This window comes from Salvelinus sp. IW2-2015, linkage group LG16 (assembly GCF_002910315.2).
Source record: "Salvelinus sp. IW2-2015 linkage group LG16, ASM291031v2, whole genome shotgun sequence".
Taxonomy (NCBI): domain Eukaryota; kingdom Metazoa; phylum Chordata; class Actinopteri; order Salmoniformes; family Salmonidae; genus Salvelinus; species Salvelinus sp. IW2-2015.
Genome location: NC_036856.1, coordinates 12,285,270 through 12,310,822, shown reverse-complemented (window position 1 = coordinate 12,310,822; position 25,553 = coordinate 12,285,270). Strand labels below are relative to the sequence as shown.

The 25,553-nt window shown below is 42.5% G+C and overlaps 1 protein-coding gene across 3 annotated transcripts in view; it reads left to right on the top strand.

Annotated features, from left to right (window-relative positions):
* pip5k1ca (phosphatidylinositol-4-phosphate 5-kinase, type I, gamma a) overlaps positions 1-25,553 on the top strand; it is an 80,872-nt gene that overhangs the window by 41,081 nt on the left and 14,238 nt on the right. For 2 of the 3 annotated variants that reach the window (XM_024004115.2, XM_024004114.2), the window contains exons 6-15: positions 13,394-13,546; positions 15,757-16,056; positions 16,413-16,612; positions 16,740-16,823; positions 20,121-20,169; positions 21,413-21,497; positions 21,875-22,036; positions 22,178-22,349; positions 24,465-24,497; positions 24,990-25,103. In XM_024004115.2, coding sequence (XP_023859883.1) covers positions 13,394-13,546; positions 15,757-16,056; positions 16,413-16,612; positions 16,740-16,823; positions 20,121-20,169; positions 21,413-21,497; positions 21,875-22,036; positions 22,178-22,349; positions 24,465-24,497; positions 24,990-25,103 — 1,352 coding nt within the window. The remainder of the gene's footprint in view (positions 1-13,393; positions 13,547-15,756; positions 16,057-16,412; positions 16,613-16,739; positions 16,824-20,120; positions 20,170-21,412; positions 21,498-21,874; positions 22,037-22,177; positions 22,350-24,464; positions 24,498-24,989; positions 25,104-25,553) is intronic. The other variant, XM_070447530.1, reaches the window with a different exon arrangement.

Here is a 25,553-nt window from a genome sequence, read left to right as displayed (position 1 = left end):
GCTTGTAATTATACTTCAGTATTCCATAGTAACATCTGACAAAAATATCTAAAGACACTGAAGCAGCAAATTATGTGAAAATTAATATTTGTGTCATTCTCAAAACTTTTGGCCACGACTGTACTGTACAGAAAATACACCAGTGTGCCTATTCCACAAACACAAACAACCATAATCCCCAAAATAACCCAGTCCACAGCTCCTTCCCTCTTCTCCAGAGCTCTATGGGAGTAATTCATTGATTTTATTTATATTTTATTAGGATCCCCATTAGCCATCGCCAATGGCGACAGCTAGTCTTACTGAGGTCCAACATTATAGACAAAGACCTTACAATTTACATGCATTTAAAACATGAACATGTAGTGTGTGTGTGTGTGCGCGCATCTATCAGTTACACATACATGTCAGTACATAAACACAACAAATAGGTCACATGGGGTAMAGGTGTTGCTTTATTTGTTTTTTTAAACCAGGTTTGCTGTTCACTTGCYCTATGTAAGATTGAAGGGAGTTCCATGCACTCATGGCTCTGTATAATACTGTACGTTTCTTTGAATTTGTTCTGGACCTGGGGACTGTGAAAAGACCTCTGGTGGCGTGTTTGGTGGAGTAAGTGTGTGTCAGCGCTATACGTTGACCATGCAAACAATTTGGAATATCTAACGCATTATGTTTCTTATAAAAACAAGAAGTGATAGTCAGCCTTTTCTCAAGAGACTGGCATGCATAGTATTGATATTAGCCCTCTGATTACAATGAAGAGCAAAACGTGCCGCTCTGTTCTGGCCCGGCTGCAGCTTAACTAGGTCTTTCTTTGCAGCACTTGACCCATATGACTGGACAATAATCAAGGTGAGATCAAACTAGAGCCTGCAGGACTTGCTTTGTGGAGTGTAGTGTAAAAAAAACAGAGCATGTCTTTATCACGGACAGACCTCTCCCCATCTTTATAACGATTGAATCTATATGTTTTGACCATGACAGTTTACAATCTAAGGTAACACCAAGTAATTTAGCCTCAACTTGCTCAACAGCTACACCATTCATTACCAGATTCAGCTGAGGTTTAGAACTTAGGGAATGATTTGTACCAAATTCAATGCTCTTAGTTTAAGAGATGTTCAGGACCAGTTTATTCCTGGCCACCTATTCTAAAACTGACTGCAACTCTTTGTTTAAGGTTGCAGTGACTTCACTAGTTGCTGGCGCATATAGGGTTGAATCATCAGCATACATGAACACACAGGCTTTGTTTAATGCCAGTGGCAGGTCATTGGTAAAAATAGAAAAGAATAGAGGGCCAAGAAAAGCTTCCATTAAAGTGTTAAACTGTCTATTAAACTGTTGTGTATGCTATTGCACCCACGGTTGACCAGGCTCTATATGAACTAAAGTCTGCCTTCATTGTATTACAAAGCAACTTTATTGACCTGAAATTAGTACTGAATGCAGGTGAAACTAAATATATGTTCTCTAGAGCGCATAAAAATAACTTTTATGATTTAAGCATGTGTACTTTGTTCATATTGATAGTGTCCCTGCTTACACATATCTGGATATCTGGATAGATGAAAAGCTGTCTCTTAAAAAGCATATTGATGAGTTAGTTAAGAAGCGAACCTTTACTTAATACCCATCCCGGATCCGGGAGCATCCTCATCAAAAAAGCTGACTAGCATAGCCTATCCTAACGGGACAGGGATATCATATAATATAATTTTCATGAAATCACAAGTCCAATACAGCAAATGAAAGATAAACATCTTGTGAATCCAGCCATCATTTCCGATTTTTAAAATGTTTTACAGCGAAAACACTATGTATTTCTATTAGCTAACCACAATAGCCAAAGACTCAACTGCATATTTTCACCATGTTTCTACCGCATAGGTAGCTATCACAAAACCGACCAAATAGAGATATAATTAGTCACTAACCAAGAAACAACTTCATCAGATGACAGTCTTATAACATGTTATACAATACATTTATGTTTTGTTCGAAAAATGTGCATATTTGAGGTATAAATCATAGTTTTACATTGCAGCTACCATCACAAATAGCACCGAAGCAGCCAGAATAATTACAGAGAGCAACGTGAAATACCTAAATACTCATCATAAAACATTTATGAAAAATACATGGTGTACAGCAAATGAAAGATAAACATCTTGTGAATCCAGCCAATATTTCAGATTTTTTAAGTGTTTTACAGCGAAAACACAATATAGAATTATATTAGCTTACCACAATAGCCAAYCACACAAKCGCATTTATTCARCGCAMAGYTAGCWTTCGCAAAAAACAGCAAAAMATATCAAATTAATCACTAACCTTGAACAACTTCATCAGATGACAGTCTTATAACATCAGGTTATACAATACACTTATGTTTTGTTCGAAAATGTGCATATTTAGAGCTGCAAACCGTGGTTATACATTGAAAATGTAGCAACATTTCCCCAGAATGTCAGGAGCTATTTTGGACACTCACCTAATCTGACCAAAGAACTCATCATAAACTTTACAAAAAAATACTTGTTGTACAGATCAATGATAATTCAATAATCAATATTGTGTTGCGACTTTAACCAATAGCCTACAAGACTTTTGATTGTCTTTTATTAAGAGAGCTATATCAAATTTCTGCCAGACTGCCCAGCCTGCCTGAGCCACCTGAACGCCCAACCCCCACCAGTGTAGTAAATAGCTCTCTCCCCAACTTCCTTCCCATCTTTGTTTTATGTCTCAAGGAAAGGTTTGGAAAACAAACATTTTATTAAAAAAACACACACACCTACACATTAACACACAGAAACAGTACACCCTCCATATAATTCATATCATATGCCAGATAGTACTGTAGATCTCTTTCTAATTGCACACAATATAGCTGGGTACCCCCGTCCTGTCCCTAGGCAGCACCCCAACCCAACACGCCCCACTCAGCTTTAGGATCTTAGTGGTCCCGTGTGGCTCAGTTGGTAGAGCATGGCGCTTGCAACGCCAGGGTTGTGGGTTCATTCCCCACGGGGGGACCAGGATGAATATGTATGAACTTTCCAATTTGTAAGTCGCTCTGGATAAGAGCGTCAGCTAAATGACTTAAATGTAAAAATGTAAATGTGAAACATTCATTTTTGGTATTAGGTGTGTTAGGCCAAGGCCAGAGTGTCAGCCAACAGTATGGCAGAACCCTAGGGCCAGGACTGCGCAGCCCAGCAACTAGTGATTGCTTAAATAGGTATCTCCCCTGACGTGGGCATGTTATCAATACAGACTCCTTTTGTCGTGCTGTATTCCATATAAGGCATCCAGACTGTGTGAAAATTGCCCAGTATTTCCTTATTCTTGTAATAAATCAAATCTAGTGGTACTTAACTTGACATTACTTCCATCCGTTGTGGGAGGATAACCCACCTTGCAGTTAATTGCAATGCATTTCTTAAGCACTATAAATGTTAGGTTTCACAGTTTCTTCTGATAAGTCTCCAGTATCAACATTTCCAAGCAAACAAAAATGGGGATAAGGGTAGAATCTGATATTGATGATATTCAGTTTTACTGGCATATAGGATGTTCTATGGATGGTCTTAAACTGCAGTCATTATATGTTAGAATGCCTGTGTTCATATCTGTATCGATTCATCATCATCAATAGCGTCTCCCAGGTCTTCCTCACTTTTTGTTTTACATGTTTTGTGTCATCAGGAAAAGCCTCTATCAACCCTTGATACAGTTTGGAAATTAACTTTAGAGGTTTCCCATAATGCCTTAAAATACTTTCAATCTTTGAAGCTTCTTGCATTTCCAGTGTTTGCTGCAAAGAGAAAATAAAGTGTTGTATCTGCAAAAATTCCCCTCCGCTCCGTCATAGACTGGTCTTCCCTGGCTGCCTGACCCTGATGAGACCCCTGTCACCATTTGACCCTGCTCAGATGAGGCATGACAAATAATGACTTTGGTGTACATTTAAACATTGATTCCATCCATGAATAGAATCAATGGTTCAACAATTGAAATGACCATTATTCCCTGATCCCAGAATGTAACCTACCCATCAACTCAAGATGGAACTTTGTATCCATTCACTGATTGTTATAATATACTACACAATTCACGTGAGCTCCGTAGACTGGTCTTCCCTGGCTGTCTGACCTTGCTGGGACACCTGTCACCATCTGATCTTGCTAAGACATGATGAGCATAGTGTTGTGTACTGACTGTGAACCATGACAGTGATTCTTGTAGAGCTGTTTATACCATGTCAGTGTGAAAAGTAGGGAATTCGCTAGGGAAACTGACAGATCAATAATGTTACATTGCTATACTGACTAATAAAAACTCACATTGCGCTGAAAAAGAAATATTGGTTTGCAATTGTTTAGCCGCTGGTTTCAATCGTTTGATTCAAGTCTACTGTGATTGAGGAAAAAAATAATAACTATATGTTTCTGCCAAACAGCAGTTACCGTCCCAGCTAGATCAGTCAACTAAAGAGTATCCAGTTTCTGCTCTGCTTGTTTTTACAACTCTGAGAAAAAGCGCAACAGACAGCTGCTGCCTCTGTTCATAGAAAAAGGAGATGATTGTGGACTACAGGAAAAAGAGGACTGAGCACACCCCCATTCTCATCGACTGGGCTGCAGCGGAGCAGGTTGAGAGCTTCAAGTTCCTTGGTGTCCACATCACCAACAAACTAACATGGTCCAACCACACCAAGACAGTCGTGGAGAGGGTACGACAAAACCTATTTCCCCTCAGGAGACTGAAAAGATTTAGCATGGGTCCTCAGATCCTCAAAAGGTTCTACAGCTGCACCATCGAGAGCATCCTGACTGGCAAATCTAACCACGACTCCAAAGTTTTAAGTTCCTCGGCATACACATCACAGACAAATTGAAATGGTCCACCCACCCACGCAACAGCACCTCTTCAACCTCAGGATTTCTTCAGCCTCCTGACATTTACATTTAAGTCATTTAGCAGACGCTCTTATCCAGAGCGACTTACAAATTTGATTTGATTAATATCTCTCGTGCTGGTTCTATACGCCAGCTTTTCAGAAGTTTTGCCTTCACACAGCCTGTCCGCATGCTATATGCTCTGCGGTGTCTGTGCGGTCCTAAATCCAGCCGGCTGAAACCGGAAAACAGCCTACCCTACCGCTCTGAGGTGTCCGCATCGTCCTAACACACACCGTATTCACGTGGGAGGGTCATGTCCCCAGTGAAAGTTGCGACTCTGGTCATTTGTGTGAGTACAGTACATGTTGAGTGCCCTTCTCTAAAGGCATACCGAAAGTCTTTTAATTTGTTTACAGAGAAATTTGCTAAAAGCTGGCAGCAAGCTGATCGGTCGGCTGTTAGAACCAGTAAAGGCCGCTTTACCATTCTTGGTTAGCGGAATGACTTTGGCTTTGTCACGATCGTCGTAAGAACATTCGGACCAAAGCGCAGCATGATATGGGTTCCACATATTTATTGAAGTGAAACGCACAAAACAATAAAGAACAAACGAAACGTGATGTCAATGAAGTGCTCACAGGCAACTACACATTAACAAGAACACAGTGGGGAAATGGCTGCCTAAATATGATCCCCAATCAGAGACAACGAAAAACAGCTGCCTCTGATTGGGAACCATACCAGGCCAACAGAAATAAACAACCTAGATTACCCACCCTAGTCACACACCGACCTAACCAAAATAGAGAATAAAAAGGCTCTCTACGGTCAAGGTGTGACAGGCTTCCCTCCAGGCCTGAGGGCAAACAATTTTCTCAAGGCTCAGATTAAAAATATGACAGATTGGAGTGGTTATACAGCCAGCTACTATCCTCAGGTTTCCACCTAAGTTGTCAATGACAGGAAGTTTGTCATTATTGATCAATAACAATTTTTCCACCTATCAAACACTAACTTTACAAAATTCAAACTTTCAATGCTTTTCTTTCATGATTTGTTTTTTTTAGGCATGAATAAGATGGCTCACTGTTCGTTGTTGGCATTTCCTGCTTAAGTTTGCCCACTTTGCCAGTGAAGTAATCATAAAAATAATTGGCAATATCAAATGGTTTTGTGATGAATAAGCCATCTGATTTGATGAAAGATGGAGTTGAATTTGTCTTTTAATTTAAAGTACTTTAAAGTACTCATTTATCATTATCATTGATCTTGGCTTCATAATACAGTTTCGTCTTCTTTTTGTTGAGTTTAGTGACATTTGTTACATCATCCACATAAGAATAACAGCTAAATCTTTTGTATGATCTCGTATACACTATTTTAGGCCCAGCTTTTGGAACTTTGGCTTTCCTGGATTTAGCCACTGGATGTGTGATCACTGCGTGATCACTGCATCCAATGGGTATGGATACAGCTTTAGAACAAAGTTCTACAGTATTAGTAAAAATGTGACAAATACATGTGGCGATCTAGTTCCTGTAGTGTTTGTAAACACCCTGCTAGGTTGATTTAATAACCTGAACCAGATTATAGGCACTGGTTTACAGTGAGAAACTTCCTCTTGAGCGTACAGCTTTATGAAAACCAGTCAATATTTAGGTCCCCAAGAAAGTAGACCTTTCTGTTTACATCACATTCAGTATCTAGATATGCTTGATAGTGTCTGTTAGCACTTGAAAATAATTTGTGATATGCAGTTCACGAACAAGTTATTCTTTTTGAACAACTCTTTTTACTGACTCGTGAGCCACAATTAGTTTTTACAAGTGATTATATTAGTCYWTCGTTTGACCTGCTGGCCGCAATTGATTTTACAGCAGGATTAATACGCGCTCCGCTGAAAGATTAGTTTTTTTGACTGAATGAGTCGAAAAGATCTGAGTCAGTGAAAAGAGGCGAACTTCCCATAACAAAATATAATAGTCTTTAGATGAGGCAGGTGAACCTGCAACCACAACACTTCAATAACACTTGACATGAGATCTTCTGTAAGCATTACAGGGATATGGCACTGAATATATATATATATATACAGTGGGGAGAACAAGTATTTGATACACTGCCGATTTTGCAGGTTTTCCTACTTACAAAGCCATTGTAGAGAGTTTTCTGTAATTTTTATCATAGGTACACTTCAACTGTGAGAGACGGAATCTAAAACAAAAATCAGAAAATCACATTGTATAGATTTTTAAGTAATTAATTTGCATTTATTGCATGACATAAGTTATTTGATCACCTACCAACCAGTAAGAATTCCGGCTCTCACAGACCTGTTAGTTTTTCTTTAAGAAGCCCTCCTGTTCTCCACTCATTACCTGTTTAACTGCACCTTTGAACTCGTTACCTGTATAAAAGACACCTGTCCCACACTCAATCAAACAGACTCCAACCTCTCCACAATGGCCAAGACCAGAGAGCTGTATAAGGACTCAGGGATAAAATTGTAGACATGCAACAGGCTGGGATGGGCTACAGGACAATAGGCAAGCAGCTTGGTGAGAAGCAACAACTGTTGGCGCAATTATTAGAAAATGAAGAAGTTCAAATGACGGTCAATCACCCTCGGTCTGGGGCTCCATGCAAGATCTCACCTCGTGGGCATCAATGATCATGAGGAAGGTGAGTTATCAGCCCAGAACTACACGGAGGACCTGGTCAATGACCTGGAGAGAGCTGGGACCACAGTCTCAAAGAAACCATTAGTAACACACTACACCGGTCATGGATTAAAATCCTGCAGCGCACGCAAGGTCCACCTGCTCAAGCAAGCGCTGTGTCCAGGCCCGTCTGAAGTTGCCAATGACATCTGGATGATCCAGAGGAGGAATGGAGAAGGTCATGTGGTCTGATGAGACAAATAGAGCTTTTTGGTCTAACTCACTCGCCGTGTTTTTGGAGGAAGAAGAAGGATGAGTAAACCCAAGAACACCATCCCAACCGTGAAGCATGGAGATGGAAACATCATTCTTTGGGGATGCTTTTCTGCAAAGGGTACAGGAGTGACTGCACGTATTGAGGGAGGATGGATGGGGCATGTATCGCGAGATCTTGGCCAACAACCTCCTTCCTCAGTAGAGCATTGAAGATGGGTCGTGGCTGGTCTTCCAGCATGACGAACGACCGAAACACACAGCAGGGCAACTAAGGAGTGGTGCCGTAAGAAGCATCTCAAGGTCCTGGAGTGGCTAGCCAGTCTCCAGACCTGAACCCAATAGGAAAATCTTTGGAGGGAGCTGAAAGTCCGTATTGCCAGCGAACAGCCCCGAAACCTGAAGGATCTGGAGAAGATCTGTATGGACGGAGATGGGCACAAAATTCCTGCTGCGAGTGTGTGCAAAACCTGGTCAAGGAACTACAGAACGTATGATCTTGTAATTGCAAACAAAGGTTTCTGTACCAAATATAAGATGGCTTTTTCTGATGTTATCAAATACTTATGTCATGCAATAATGCAAAATTATTACTTAAAAATCATAACAATGTTGGTATTTTCTGGATTTTTGTTTTAGATTCCGTCTCTCATAGTTGAAGTGTACCCATGATAGAAATTACAGACCTCTACATGCTTTGTAAGTAGGAAAACCTGCAAAATCGGCAGTGTATCAAATACTTGTTCTCCCCACTGTATATATATATTGTTTTTGCCCTACCCAGGAAAGGGCAAAAACAATTGCCCATATTAATATATGGGGGAGGTATATATAGCAATACCTCCCCCATAAGCATTCCTGTCTCTTCTGTAAATGTTACTGCTTGTATTGCTACTGCTGTATAATCAAAGGAATTATCTAAGTGAGTCTCAGAAATTACTAATATATGAATGTTATCTGATGTTAGCAAGTTATTCATTTCATGAACTTTACATATATTAATATGGGCAATTGTTTTTGCCCTTTCCTGGGTAGCTTATCAGAAATAGACTTAATATGGAAAAGAMCAAACAAAGCAAGAGAAAAAAAACATAKAATTCAGCAGTCCATTAATCAGTTGGTGTGTGTGCTGCCGGGTTGAAGCTACAAACCCACAGGCTTGGCTCTCTTATCCCTTCCAGGCTTTTGGGAGGGAGGGTGGACAGCTTTAATGGCTGGGATACGTTTTTCCCTCTTCTGGCGCACAGCTTCAGGATAGTCCTCGTTGAGGAAGATATACGTCCCTTTGAAGTTTTTGTCTCTTTCCAGAACAGCTAGCTTGTCCTTGAACCTCAGGAACTTGACCACTATCGTCCTGGGCCTGTCACCTGGGCCTGTCACCTGGGCCTGTCACCTGGGCCGGTGGTGGGTTTTCCAGTCCTGTGGGCGCGCTCTATCTCAATCTTCCTGTTGTCCATCTTCAGTTTCTCAATGATAATTTCCATCACTTTGTCTTCAAACTCCGTCCAGGTCTCGTGGAGATTCTGCAATTCCGTCCACAACAATGTTGTTCCATCTTTATTTCCCCTTGAGAAGCTCATTTCTCCATTGTTATCATGGATTCACATACAGAACTGATGTCCTCTCTCAATGACTTATGGATTGCTGTCATCTTGGTGTTCTCCTGTTTAGACTCATCGAGCTGACCCTGGTAGAACTGCAAACTGTTCTTCAGGTCCTGGACCTCTCTGGTCAGGTCGTCCATTCTTTTAGTAGTTGACTCCACCGGTATTTGGACACAACACTTGAAGCTATTTTCTTGTAACAACTGCTTGTAGAACTATTTTTGTTTGTTTAAAAGATCATTCACCTGTGATTGAGAGACTCCACTGTCCTCATCAGTACTCTCACCAGCTTTGGTCTTTGTCATGGTAGCAACGTAGGCTACGCTGTTACCCTCACGGTTGCAGACAGGGCAGGTCGCAGGGATGATGGCGGCAACGAGAACAATGAGCTACTTCTCTGGAGCAAAATAGACCTGGTGTTGTTGCAGGGCAGCAACAAGCCCAGGACAATCCATGGTCCAAGCCACAAGGGCTAACCGCTCCGGGGGCTGCGTTTGTGACAGGTTAAAGGAAATACTAATAGCCTGTTATACATTAAAAAGTATTAGTAAGTTCATAGTATGTGAGGATCTTAAAACATCTAAGGTTAAGAAGATCATGCATTCAGTATTAGTTGATAGATTGATAACATTTATATAATTGTGTTAAAATCCGTGAAGCATACAAAGGGTACGAATTGTGAGAGGAATGTGTAAACGTTATGTTGATTACTTTATTTTGTCTTGGGTAAAAGTGTTAATCTAGGATCTACTAAATGCTCTTAATCTATGAGCCTGAGATCGATTGCTCTGGTCTCCACTGAAGGTCCCGGAGAAATCGCGGTCCTTTTCTCATTGCACTAAAGTTTTCATTGAAGAAACAATTCCGTATCACACTCGTGATTCTTTCTCCCCTTTTTCAGGTACGTTATTGATGATAAAAAAGAGTAATTTAAATGTAATAACTCGCTAACATGTCAAGAGTGTTTAAGGTGTGTCTTAGTAACATATTGAGGAAGTTAGTTAAGTTTGCAGAGAGTAATATGAGCCCTGCTCGGTTGCAGCGAAGAATAGCTTCGTACTGCTAAGTACTGCTACGTAGCTGCCATTTTATGTCGATTGTGAATGAACATGTGCGTTGTTAATAAGATATTTTGCGGCGTTATTTGTGTAATGGTTTTTCAAACACTTTATTGCCTGTTGATAATTTGAGTTATGGTTTACTGAGTTAAAGCTTTGTGCTTGACAGTTATATTGGAAATAGTATTTGTTTCAGTGATGTACAGTGTATACTGTTGTGACTTGAATAAGCCTTGTACCCTACAAAACTATCTATTTCCTGTAGATCTGTTATTCTGTAAAATGTGTTACTTATGTAAAATGATTTGCACTAAAGTTTTCATTGAAGAAACAATTCCGTATCACACTCGTGATTCTTTCTCCCCTTTTTCAGGGGTGTAACACGTTCACAATTCGTTTGGGCAGTGAATCGTGAAGCGTCTCTCTGTCTGTCATTAACCTAGGGTTGGTTATGTGTTAAGCACACTGGGGTTCTGGTCTAGACACACACAGCGGAACACAGCAGAGATGAGATGTCAGCCCAACCTGAGCAGCTCTTTACAGAAGCCCCTTAAAGAACAGACCGTCTCATGTATAAACATATGGACCTGGGCTATTTTAAGATCCTTTGTGCATTAGGTGTATCTGTCTCTCTGAGGGTCTGCATTCAGGGCTCCCAATATATCAGGGCTCTCCATATATATATATATATATATCTATATATATGTAATAATGACAATTACAACAATACTGAATGAACACTTATTTTAACTTAATATAATACATCAATAAAATCAATTTAGTCTCAAATAAATAATGAAACATGATCAATTTGGTTTAAATAATGCAAAAACAAAGTGTTGGAGAAGAAAGTGCAATATGTGCCATGTAAAAAAGATAACCTTTAAGTTCCTTGCTCAGAACATATGAAAGCTGGTGGTTCCTTTTAACATGAGTATTCAATATTCCCAGGTAAGAAGTTTTAGGTTGTAGTTATTATAGGACTATTTCTCTCTATACCATTTGTGTTTCATATACCTTTGACTATTGGATGTTCTAATAGGTACTTTAGTATTGCCAGCCTAATCTCGGGAGTTGATAGGCTTGAAGTCATAAACAGCACAATGCTTGAAGCACAGCGAAGAGCTGCTGGCAAATGCAGGAAAGTGCTGTTTGAATGAATGCTTACAAGCCTGCTGCTGCCTACCACCTCTCAGACTGCTCCATCAAATCATAGACTTAATTATAATATAATAACACACATAAATACGAGCCTTCGGTCATTAATATGTTCAAATCCGGAAACTATCATTTCGAAAACAAAACTTTTATTCTTTCAGTGAAATACGGAACCGTTCCGTATTTTATCTAACGGGTGGCATCCCTAAGTCTAAATATTGCTGTTACATTGCACAACCTTCAACGGTATGTCATAATTATGTACAATTCTGGCAAATTAATTACGGTCTTTGTTAGGAAGAAATGGTCTTCACACAGTTCGCAACGAGCCAGGCGGCCCAAACTGCTGCATATACCCGGACTCTGCTTGAACAGAACGCAAGAGAAGTGACACAATTTCCCTAGTTAAAAGAAATTCATGATAGCAGGCAATATTAACTAAATATGCAAGTTTAAAAATATATACTTCTGTGTTGATTTTAAGAAAGGCATTGATGTTTATGGTTAGGTACACATTGGTGCAACGACAGTGCTTTTTTCGCGAATGCGCTTGTTAAATCCCCCGTTTGGCGAAGTAGGCTGTGATTCAATGATAAATGAACAGGCCCCGCATCGATTATATACAACGCAGGACAAGCTACATAAACTAGTAATATCATCAACCATGTGTAGTTAACTAGTGATTATGTTAAGATGGATTGGTTTTTCTAAGATAAGTTTTAATGCTAGCTAGCACCTTACCTTGGCTCCTTGCTGCACTCGCATAACAGGTAGTCAGCCTGCAACCCAGTCTCCTCGTGGAGTGCAATGTAATCGGTGTCCAAAAATGCCGATTGTTATGAAAACTTGAAATCGGCCCTAATTAATCGGCCATTCCGATTAATCGGTCGACCTCTAATCACAACCGGCCATGATTGGGAGTCCCATAGGGCGGCGCACAATTGGCCCAGCATCATCTGGGTTTGGCCAGTGTACGCCGTCATTGTAAATTAGAATTTGTTCTTAACTGGGTTGTCCAGTTAAATAAAGGTTAAATAAAATAAAAAATAAATAAAATGTAGTGTGTGTGTGAGACTGGCCACGTGTGTGTGCGAGGTGTTCCTGCCTCAGTGATTCATCACAGTGCCTGGGGCCAGTGCTCGTGCTCTCTGCACTCAGGGTCCCTTCTCTCTTACTCTCGCGTCCTCTCTCTACCTATATCTCCCTCACTCCTCTCTCTTCCTCTCTCTTTCTTTTCCTTTCTCATCTCTCTCCCCCCCCCCCCATTCGGGTCTCACACTCTCAATCGTTCTCTCCATCCATCCTGTTCTCCCCTCCCGACCGTCCTTCTATCCCTCATTCCCAATACTGTCTGATTGGGATGTTTATGCATCAGTCTCCTGCTGTGCGTGTTTCAACAGGGTGTTGTTTCTAGCTTGTCCTTGTTTCATCTCACTTTATTAGAGCATCTCATTTCTACTACCACATAGACYGGGTTTTCAGAAATCGTTTTGCTGTCTCTTAAGAAAATAACGGAGCGCAACAAGGCGTAGGTAATGGATTATGGTGAAACTATTGTCTTGATTCACTGGTTTTCTAAGGAGGATTAATATCTAACCCCCAAAAGTGATATTTGTTTTCAAACAGAAATTTTATTTTATTTCAGTTTTTCAGTGCTTTTACCCAATCTGACCAGTGTCCCTCTGTCTCTGTGGCTGTGTGTATGTGTGCTTTTATCTCTGTGTCTCTAGTACTCCCTGTGTAACGAGCCCCTGATTGAGTTGTCCAACCCCGGGGCCAGTGGCTCTGTGTTCTACCTGACCAAGGACGATGAGTTCATCATCAAGACCGTCATGCACAAGGAGGCAGAGTTTCTGCAGAAGCTGCTGCCTGGATACTACATGGTGAGATGTGACCCCACACACTCGCAATACGCACTCGCAATACACACTCGCAATACACACTCGCAATACACACTCGCAATACGCACACATGCACACACTTACACATACACAAACGCACATGTGTTCACGCATATACAGAAACACACACACACACACAAGCATGCACGTACAGATACCCGTGCATGCACGTGCGCACACACCCTACATAATTCTTTCACATACTACACTCTTCATTGTAATCCCACTCACTAACATACACTCTACAAGCAGAGACGCAATCTTCCCTGATGAATCAGAAATTCCTTATTTTCTGACACAAAGGAACATGAACGTGTTTTTACTGATCCCATCTTTACACACTTCATTGCTCCAATCCCAAACTCTGCCTACCTGCTTTACACCTTGGTACATTCATTGTCTAGACCAGGGATTGGTGACTTTGATGGGGGTGGAGGGCCACAACATCTGAACTCCATGTGTTTTAGAGTTAATTTTGTGCAATTCTACACATTTTGCCATGTGCTGTAGAGAAAATGTTGCTGTTTTAAAAGCTAGTTTCCTGCAAATCTACACATTTTGCCGTAGGATGGAGAGAAATGTTTGCAGTAATTTGACCTTGATCACTACTACTACTAAGTTTAGATAGCTGGACGCTAGACTAACTTGCCAATCTAAAAAAGAATTATCTGACATGAGCTAATTGAGTAACAATCACGGACCCGATATAAGAGAGAAACTGTTGATGCACAACCAAATTTCAAAATTGCACCATGTGTATTCTACTATTCTACCTCACTGCAGTAAGTTGAGAACCTGACTAAATTGATCAGAGGGCCTGGGTCGCCAGTTGCCTATTCCTGGTCTAGACTGCAGATAACTGTAGGTCATCGAGTCTTGTAAGGCCCTTGTCACTGTGTAACAGAAGCAGGATGTTGTTGAGCCTTTGTTAGCCATGCTGGTCACACTTCAGTAGAACTCTGTTTAAATAGCAACAGCTCCATGTATGTCCATGTTTCTATTTTAGGTTCCTTTCCACAATTTGGGCTCCAGACCATTGCAGTTGCACGATTCTTATGGGTGTTTTAGGTATACGAGTTAAGGAGCCCAGAGAGATTCTGAGCCATGCAGGTTGTCTATAGCCTGAAGCCATAACAGACTGAGACTGACTGACTGAGACACAGTGGGGAGACACACACACACACACACACACACACACACACACACACACACACACACACACAGGCAGTAGAGCAACTCTACACGTCTGCTGCATCTGACAGGACTGGGTTGGGCTGGGGGCATAATGTAAAGCATGGTGATGTAACAGACGTCCGTGCCACCCTCTCACTTTTACCCCTCACACTTGTTTTGCACACTCATGCTATTATTTTCCTTGCCTGTTTCCCCCCCCCCCATCATTTAATATGTTTCCATGCCAAGTTCTATTCTCTGTTACGCTTTCACTTGTTCTCATCCTCTCACATCTCTCTTTCTCTATCCCTGTCTTTCCTCCCCCGCTCTCTCTCTCTCTCACGTGTCTGTTGTTGACTTGTCAGCGCTGTGCCCTCCACTCATGGACAGATGGGTCATCTGTGGCTGGAGGATATGGGTTCCCTCCCTCTCTCCCTCTGTTTCTCTCCATCCCTCTCTTCTTCCTACTCTCTATCATGCCTCAGTCAGTCTCTCCTTTGAAGGTCACTGGCTTTGGCCTAAAAGCCTGAAGGCCCCTCAGCAGGCTGCTGTTGGAGCCCTGCGGCCCATCTGGCCCCCTCCGACCCCTGTCTGTCGCCCCTCTTTCCCTCTCTATCTCTCCCCCACTTGCGCTCTCTCTGTCTGTCTGCCAGCAGTGGTTGTTTTTGAGTGGATAAGGAGCAGGCTCCTCTGTCATTACTTTAATGGGATTCAGGAGGTTAAGGTCAATGTTTTTGCAACGTGTCGCTTGGTTAACCTAATTTAAAGGGGAAGATTGATGATAAGGAGATATTTTTACTGAAGGGTGAATTAGATTTGTTTAAACGGCTCGTGCTTTGGGTTACTGCTTTCGGTCTTTTTTGCCTATTCATGTGTTTTGAATATTTTGAAGGTTAGTTTGGTCTTGAAGAATCAGGTGGTACCAAATTATGGACTGTTTGTTCCAATACTGCCCTGTGCTCTTGGTCTGGTCTTGGTGCCGTCAGTCTTTTTCTCACACTGTCTCTCTCGCTCTCCAGAACCTCAACCAGAACCCTCGCACCCTGCTTCCCAAGTTCTTCGGCCTGTACTGCATCCAATCTGGCGGTAAGAACATCCGCATGGTGGTCATGAACAATGTTCTACCGCGCGCCGTCCGCATGCACCTCAAGTTTGACCTGAAGGGCTCCACGTACAAACGCTGTGCCTCGAAGAAGGAGAGACAGAAAGCCAAGCCCACCTTCAAAGACCTGGACTTCATGCAGGATCTGCAGGATGGCCTGATGCTGGACCAGGATATGTACAGCGCTCTGGTCAAGACCCTGCAGAGAGACTGTCTGGTGAGGAAAACCAGCCGGGTTTTCGGACCCATTGCTATAAGGGTTTAAATTACACATTGACCTGGTTTGAAACCTAGCATCTACAGTTGAGGGCAAATGTAATATTACAAACTCTCTTTGACGCCAAGCATAATTAAATACATTTCTGAAACATGCCCCTGACTGTGCGATTACGTCACCCACTGTGTTGCAAATGTTTTATATGGCACTGCAGTACAGGTTAACTTTTTAATGCCCAGAACTGTAATAGAAAAGATCATTGAGAAGAACCCCATTGACCTGTGGACCTGTTCATAGGGTTGATCGGCCTGGCTCAGTGCCATAACTGGAACCCATGTCTCTGTGTATGTTCCCAGGTGCTGGAGAGCTTTAAGATCATGGACTACAGCTTGCTGCTGGGGGTCCATAACATTGACCAGGCAGAGAGGGAGCAGCAGATGGAGGGAGGAGAGAAGGATCAGAAGAGGCCCGTGGCCCAGAAGGCCCTCTACTCCACCGCCATGGAGTCTATCCAGGGAGGGGCTGCCTGCGGGGAGTCTATCGAAACAGACGACACGTGAGTGACTGAGACGTGTGACAGGCTGGGTGTGTGTATGAGTGTTGCTTGTTGTCTCCTTGTATATCTCTGTTTGTCAGTGTCACTTTTTGTATCTCACTCCATCTCTTCATGTTTGTCTCTGTAGGATGGGAGGCATCCCAGCAGTCAATGGGAAAGGAGAGCGTCTACTCCTCTACATCGGAATCATAGACATCCTTCAATCCTACAGGTAATAATCATACATCATTCAGTCATACACGTACCCATACATCATATCAATTATACAGAGTCGTGTTCATTAGGGCACACTGTAGCAAAACGTTTTGGAACGGAAATGAAAACGTACATTTCTTATTGGAGAAGTTCAGATAGTCCCTCTTTTCTTCAGTATGGGGCCTAATGAATGTGACCCAGGTAACTACACAGAACAAAAATATAAACGCAACATGTAAAGTGTTTGTCCCATGTTTCATGAGCAGAAATAAAAGATCACAGAAATGTTCCATTTGCACTAAAACGTATTTCTATTTTTTTGGGCGCAAATTTGTTTACATTCCTGTTAGTGAGCATTTCTCCGTTGCCTAGATAATCAACCCATCTAACAGGTGTGGCATAGCAAGAAGCTGATTAAACGGCATGATCATTAAACGGGTGCACCTTGTGCTGGGGACAATAAAAGGCCACTCTAAAATGTGCAGTTTTGTCACACAACACAATGCCACAGATGTCTCAAGTTTTGAGGGAGAAAGCAATTGACATGCTTACTGCAGGAATGTCCACCAGAGTTGTTGCCAGAACTGAATGTTCATTTTCTCTACCATAAGCTGCCTCATCGTTTTAGAGAATTTGTCAGTGCGTCCAACCAGCCTCACAACCGCAGACCACGTGTATGGCGTTGTGTGGGCGAGCAGTTTGCTGATGTCAATGGTGGCGGTGGGGTTATGGTATGGGCAGGCATAAGCTACAGACAACGAACACAATTGCATTTTAATCGATGGCAATTTGAATGCACCGAGATAACGTGACGAGATCCTGAGGCCCATTGTCTTGCCATTTTATCCGCCATCACCTCATGTTTCAGCAGGATAACGCACACCCCCATTTCGCAAGAATCTGTACTAGAGGTCGACCGATTATGATTTTTCAACGCCGATACCGATACCAATTATTGGAGGACGAAAAAAGCCGATACCGATTAATCGGACGGTTTTTATTTTATTTTTTATTTGTAATAATGACAATTACAACAATACTGAATGAACACTTATTTTAACTTAATATAATACATCAATAATGTTCAATTTGGTTTAAATAATGCAAAACAAAGTGTTGGAGAAGAAAGTAAAAATGCAATATGTGCCATGTAAGAAAGCTAACATTTAAGTTCCTTGCTCAGAACATGAGAACATATGAAAGCTGGTGGTTCCTTTTAACATGAGTCTTCAATATTCCCAGGTAAGAAGTTTTAGGTTGTAGTTATTATAGGAATTATAGGACTATTTCTCTATACGATTTGTATTTCATATACCTTTGACTATTGGATGTTCTTATAGGCACTTTAGTATTGCCAGTGTAACAGTATAGCTTCCATCCCTCTCCTCGCCGCTACCTGGGCTCGAACCAGGAACACATCGACAACAGCCACCGTCGAAGCAGCGTTACCCATGCAGAGCAAGGGGAACAACTACTCCAAGTCTCAGAGCGAGTGACGTTTGAAACGCTATTAGCGCGCACCCTGCTAACTAGCTAGCCATTTCACATCGGTTCCACCAGCCTAATCTCGGGAGTTGATAGTTTTGAATTCATAAACAGCAGAGCTGCTGGCAAAACGCACGAAAGTGCTGTTTGAATGAATGCTTACGAGCCTGCTGATGCCCACCATCGCTCAGTCAGACTGCTCTATCAAATCATAGACTTAATTATAACATAATAACACACAGAAATACGAGCCTTAGGTCATTAATATGGTCGAATCCGGAAACTATCATCTCGAAAACAAAACATTTATTATTTCAGTGAAATACGGAACCGTTCCGTATTTTATCTAACGGGTGGCATCCATCAGTCTAAATATTCCTGTTACATTGCACAACCTTCAATGTTATGCCATAATTACGTAAAATTCTGGCAAATTAGTTCGCAATGAGCCAGGCGGCCCAAACTGTTGCATATACCCTGACTCTGCGTGCAATGAATGCAAGAGAAGTGACACAATTTCACCTGCTAATATTGCCTGCTAACCTGGATTTCTTTTAGCTAAATATGCAGGTTTAAAAATATATACTTCTGTGTATTGATTTTAAGAAAGGCATTGATGTTTATGGTTAGGTACACGTTGGAGCAACGACAGTCCTTTTTCGCGAATGCGCACTGCATCGATTATATGCAACGCAGGACACGCTAGATAAACTAGTAATATCATCAACCATGTATAGTTATAACTAGTGATTATTATTGATTGATTGATTGTTTTTTATAAGATAAGTTTAATGCTAGCTAGCAACTTACCTTGGCTTCTTACTGCATTCGCGTAACAGGCGGGCTCCTCGTGAGGCAGGTGGTTAGAGCATTGGACTAGTTAACCGTAAGGTTGCAAGATAGAATCCCTGAGCTGACAAGGTAAAAATCTGTCGTTCTGCCCCTGAACAAGGCAGTTCAGGGGCAGAACTGGTGGGTTACACCGTTCCTAGGCCGTCATTGAAAATAAGAATGTGTTCTTAACTGACTTGCCTAGTTAAATAAAGGTGTAAAAAATAAATAATAATAAATCGGCAAAATCAGCGTCCAAAATTAACGATTTCCGATTGTTATGAAAACTTGAAATCGGCCCTAATTAATCGGCCATTCCGATTAATCGGTCGACCTCTAATCTGTACACAATTCCTGGAAGCTGAACATGTCCCAGTTCAACCATTGCCTGCATACTCACCAGACATGTCACCCATTGAGCATGTTTGGGATGCTCTGGATCAACGTGTACGACAGCGTGTTCCAGTTCCCGCCAATATCCAGCAACTTTGCACCGCCATTGAAAAGGAGTGGGACAACATTCCACAGGCCACAATCAACAGCCTGATCAACTCTATGCGAAGAGGCATGAGGCAAATGGTGGCCACACCAGATACTGACTGGTTTTCTGATCCACGCCCTTACCTTTTCTTTTTAAGGTATCTGTGATCAACAGATACATATCTGTATTCCCAGTCATGTAAAATCCATAGATTAGGGCCTAATGAATACATTTCAATTGACTGATTTCCTTATATGAACTGTAATTCAGTCAAATCTTTGAAATTGTTGCGTGTTGCGTTTATGTTTTTGCTCAGTATATATTATAACTCATTCAGCCACTCTCTGTCATGTAGAACCAGCCTCCCAGCTTCATAAGAGTAACAAAATATTCAGCCTCCATCAGTGTAGAAAACAGCTTGTAGCCATGGATGGCTGCCGCTGTTTATATTTGTCTCTGTGACCTTAATGCATTTTTAATATCAAACGTTTGACTGTTATTTCTTTCCGGTTCCAGGCTAATAAAGAAGCTGGAGCACACATGGAAGGCTATGGTTCATGATGGGGTGAGTTCCACGTTCATCATAATCCCTCTTCGTTTGTATTTCTTATTACAGTGGCCTCTGTAATCATATCTGAGCTCTTTATGAACATAATCATTTCCAATATCCGTTTCTTCTCTGGCTTATGGGTTATGTAACACTATGTTTTCTTCTTATGAGCTATTCTATTGCCAAGTCTTGTGACTGGTCGAGGTTTTCTTAGGTCATGCTTAGGGGCCAAGACTTTCCTGGTCATGTGACCTGTGAGTAGAGCCCAGAGTTTTTCCCGCTCAGGTCATGTGCTGAGGAAAAACTCCTGGTCCCTAGTCCATTTTATGGACAAGACAGTCTGTCTTACTCCAGCCCCTCCCAGACAAACAGCTGTGACCAGCTGTGTGGTTTTAATCATTGAACAGCAAGCTAGCGTCTGTCTTTTCCCCCCCTCTGTCTGGGAGTACGCTATACCCTGCCATTCTTTTCCCTCATGCGTTGATTGACGAAGTCACAGCTATACAGACAGGTTAAGCTATTGAGGAGAAGCAGGGTAGCCCTTTGTGTGTGTTTGGCCTTGTGTATCATGGCAACAATATAGGTCCTTCGGGCCACTTGTCTAAGTAGTGTGTGTGTGTAGTCTCCTTATTGAATCTGTCCAATACACATGTACACAGTGACCCAGTAAGAGCTCCCTCCTCCTCATCTCTAACAGATCCTCTGGCTCTGACCTCAAGCACCTCACACTCCCCCCTTTCCTCTCAGACATCAGCTCCAGGATGCTCCTAGTATAGAACCACAGTCTCTCGCTCTCTCTCTTTTTTTGCTCTTTCCTTCTTTCTTCCTTATTTTTCCCTCCCCCTCTTGTCTAACAAGCCTGGTGTATATCACCTTATGTTCTCACCCTGTCTCTGTGACGTGTTGTGAAACCAGCATAATGAGTGAATGATGAAGGGCTATATATTCTCCGAGTTAACACAACCAACACATACACACATCGGGATTTATTCAGCTGCAGTGATGCTCTCGTTGTCTACCTCTGAATAATGGGATGAGGAAGTGTTGTTTTCTTCTGGCCACCTGTAGAGAGAGAGAGAGGATTCATACACTAGGCCATGCAGGAGGACGTACAGCATGTGGGGAGACACTGTATTTAAACATGTTTTTGTTCTCTCTCCCTCTACCGCTCTCTCGTTCGCTTTGTCTTTCTCTCCTCATACCATTTTTCTCTCCATCTTTCTTTCTTTGTCGCTCTTGTGCTCTCTCTCTCTCTCAGGACACCGTATCAGTCCATCGGCCGGGCTTCTATGCAGACAGGTTCTTCAAATTTATGAGCAGCACTGTGTTTAAGAAGAGCTCCTGTGAGTAGACCTGATCAGACTAGACTAGACTGCCAGTCAGTCAGTCAGACTGACAGACACACCGCTTCCACTGCTTAATTCACTTATTGTTATGCTTGAAGGTTGCTGTTGGCTATTAACTTCTTGTCTTATGAATGAATGTACTTTTTCACTTGAACTGCAAATACTCCGTTATGTATTTTGTACTGGGCGGTATTAGAAAAGATTGAACACTCAATCAATAAACAGCGAGTAGCAGCAGTGTACAAAACAAATGGGGGGGGTCAATGTAATAGTCCCGTGGCCATTTGATTAATTGTTCAGCAGTACTATTCCCTTTGGGAATAAGAAGACAAGTGTTCCCTTAGTGACGTTATTCCTCTGTGTGTGTTCTGCAGCCTTGAAGTCTTCTCCCATTAAGAAGGGCCGTGTTGGCCTGACGGTGACTAAGTACACTGGCCCCGGGGCCGCCTGGTCAGCCAGCCAGCTGCCCTCGGAGAGAGACGACAACATCTACGACCTGAGAGGAGCACGCAGCTTCCCCACGCTGGAGGACGAGGGTAGGGGGTACTAGACCATGCAACCCKCCRCCATCARWTTCACACAGCGCTATCATTTTAACCTAGCTGTTAACGGAGACTGGATGCAGGTGTTTTGTCAACCTGTTCTGATTCTCTCTCCCCCTTCTCTCTTTCTCTCAGGGCGACCAGACCTCCTCCCCTGCACCCCTCCGTCATTTGAGGAGGCGACCACAGCCTCCATCGCCACCACGCTCTCCTCCACCACCTCTCTGTCCATCCCAGAGAGGTCTCCCTCAGACGCTGGGGCAGAGCACCCCCGCTACAGGTACCAGAACAACAGCTCTGAGAGAAGGTACCGCTATGGACACAATGTCCTATTTCTGGAGCATGTATTCATGACGCATGTGGAGCATGTCCTTTTCATGAGAAGAAAATAAAAAACAAGAAGAAAATAAGTCAAGATGTATAATTAAGCAATAAGGCACGCGGAGGTGTGGTATATGGCCAATATACCATGGCTAAGGAATGTTCTTAAGCATGACGCAACGCGGAGTGCCTGCATACAGCCGTTAGCCGTGCTATATTGGCCATATACAGTGGGGCAAAAAAGTATTTAGTCAGCCACCAATTGTGCAAGTTCTCCCACTTAAAAAAGATGAGAGAGGCCTGTAATTTTCATCATAGGTACACTTCAACTATGACAGACAAAATGAGGGGGAAAAATCCAGAAAATCACATTGTAGGATTTTTTATGAATTTATTTGCAAATTATGGTGGAAAATAAGTATTTGGTTACAAACAAGCAAGATTTCTGGCTCTCACAGACCTTCTTTAAGAGGCTCCTCTGTCCTCCACTCGTTACCTGTATTAATGGCACCTGTTTGAACTTGATATCAGTATAAAAGACACCTGTCCACAACCTCAAACAGTCACACTCCATTTACATTACATTTTTACATTTTAGTCATTTAGCAGACGCTCTTATCCAGAGCGACTTACAGTAGAGTACATACATTTTATAACATTTTTTTTTTTTTTTTTTTTTTTTTTTTTACATACTGAGACAAGGATATCCCTACCGGCCAAACCCTCCCTACCGGCCAAACCCTCCCTAACCCGGACGACGCTATGCCAATTGTGCGTCGCCCCACGGATCTCCGGTTGCGGCCGGCTGCGACAGAGCCTGGGCGCGAACCCAGAGACTCTGGTGGCGCAGCTAGCACTGCGATGCAGTGCCCTAGACCACTGCGCCACCCGGGAGATCTAAACAGGCAGACCTGGCAGATCTCCAAACTCCACTATGGCCAAGACCAAAGAGCTGTCAAAGGACACCAGAAACAAAATTGTAGACCTGCACCAGGCTGGGAAGACTGAATCTGCAATAGGTAAGCAGCTTGGTTTGAAGAAATCAACTGTGGGAGCAATTATTAGGAAATGGAAGACATACAAGACCACTGATAATCTCCCTCGATCTGGGGCTCCACGCAAGATCTCACCCCGTGGGTCAAAATGATCACAAGAACGGTGAGCAAAAATTCCAGAACCACACGGGGACCTAGTGAATGACCTGCAGAGAGCTGGACCAAAGTAACAAAGCCTACCATCAGCAAGGGCATTGAAGATGAAACGTGGCTGGGTCTTTCAGCATGACAATGATCCCAAACACACCGCCCGGGCAACGAAGAAGTGGCTTCGTAAGAAGCATTTCAAGGTCCTGGAGTGGCCTAGCCAGTCTCCAGATCTCAACCCCATAGAAAATCTTTGGAGGGAGTTGAAAGTCCGTGTTGCCCAGCAACAGCCCCAAACATCACTGCTCTAGAGGAGATCTGCATGGAGAATGGGCCAAAAAATACCAGCAACAGTGTGTGAAAACCTTGTGAAGACTTACAGGAAAACGTTTGACCTCTGTCATTGCAACAAAGGGTATTAACAAAGTATTGAGAATACATTTTTGTGTATTGACCAAATACTTATTTTCCACCATAATTTGCAAATAAATTCATTAAAAATCCTACAATGTGATTTTCTGGATTTTTTTTCTTCTCATTTTGTCTGTCATAGTTGAAGTGTACCTATGATGAAAATTACAGGCCTCTCTCATCTTTTTAAGTGGGAGAACTTGCCACAATTGGTGGCTGACTAAATACTCTTTTTGCCCCACTGTACCACAAACCCCCAAGGTGCCTTATTGCTATTATAAACTGTACCAACGTATATTAGAGCAGTAAAAATAAATGTTTTGTCATATCCGTGGTATACGGTCTGATATACCATGGCTGTCAGCCAATCAGCATTCAGGACTCAAACCACCCAGTTCATAATATAATGGTTATATTCATGACTGAATAACCAACAATAACTGATTGTGTTGAACTGTCAAAGCTATCGAGCCTATTTTATGTAACCCACCCTGGCTTATAACACCATTAACTTACAGTGGTCTCTCTGTCCGTCTGTTTCTCTGCAGGAGGCACACCCAGTCTGTCAGCCATGACGGGAGGTAAGAGAACTAATCTGCATGGCCTGTATGAAATGCACAACTTATTCCGTTGCATAAAGGACTTGGTAGTTTAGTGTTCTTACAGCGCCAGTCATTCTGTCTCTGACCAGTGAGGAAGGCTACTAGGCTAGGGTGTGTCAGGTCTGCCTGTTGGTCTGTGTTTTTATGGGCGTGACCACCCTTCCTGTCGCTCAGTTGTATTTCCTGTGTGTGCGTGTGTGTTAAAGCTGACAGTTTGAACTTTAACCTCATAGTCATAGTATCATTTCAAATCCAAAGTGCTGGAGTAAAGAGCTGAAACAACACACAATTTGTCACTGTCAAATCAAATTTTATTTGTCACATACACATGGTTAGCAGATGTTAATGCGAGTGTAGCGAAATGCTTGTGCTTCTATTTCCGACAATGCAGTAATAGTCTGTCTCAATACTTTTGGAGCTCACTCAATGTGTGTGTGCGTGTGTACTTACGTTACGCATTTTTGTGTGTAGGACTCAGGAGGAGGTGCGTGAGGAGGAGCAGCAGACCATCACGGTGGAGGTGGAGGTGAAGAGACACGACAGCGAGCCCACCATCACGGCCCCACAGCCCTCTCCAGAGACCAGGTACACAGCCTCAGCCTTACTCTACATAGACCAAGATGTATCACACAAAGCCCTGAAAAGCGAGGCTCAACTCTACTGAGCAGCACACCTAGCATCCAACACACTCGCTGAAACCAGGTCCATACATTTACAGAGTTATTAACCTTTCAACGGTCACCATCTCGGTACCTAACATGCTCACTGGTTCATATAAGCGCTCCCTGTAACACAGGGCGTCGTGGGTATAAAGTGTTCCAGATTGCTACCTTTCTGAAGGGGTTGTCAGGTTACAGACCTGTTACGACTGCTCTGACCCCAATAAGAACCGTGCCGCAGTTGCTTCTGCACTTTTCACTAAAAATAAACTGAAAATGTCTCACCTGCGACAGGATAACACCCTGGTTAGCTCTGGGAAGTGGGGCAGCCATGGTCCCATTTGGTTGATAGGGCGGCGGCGATATTAAGTCCCCA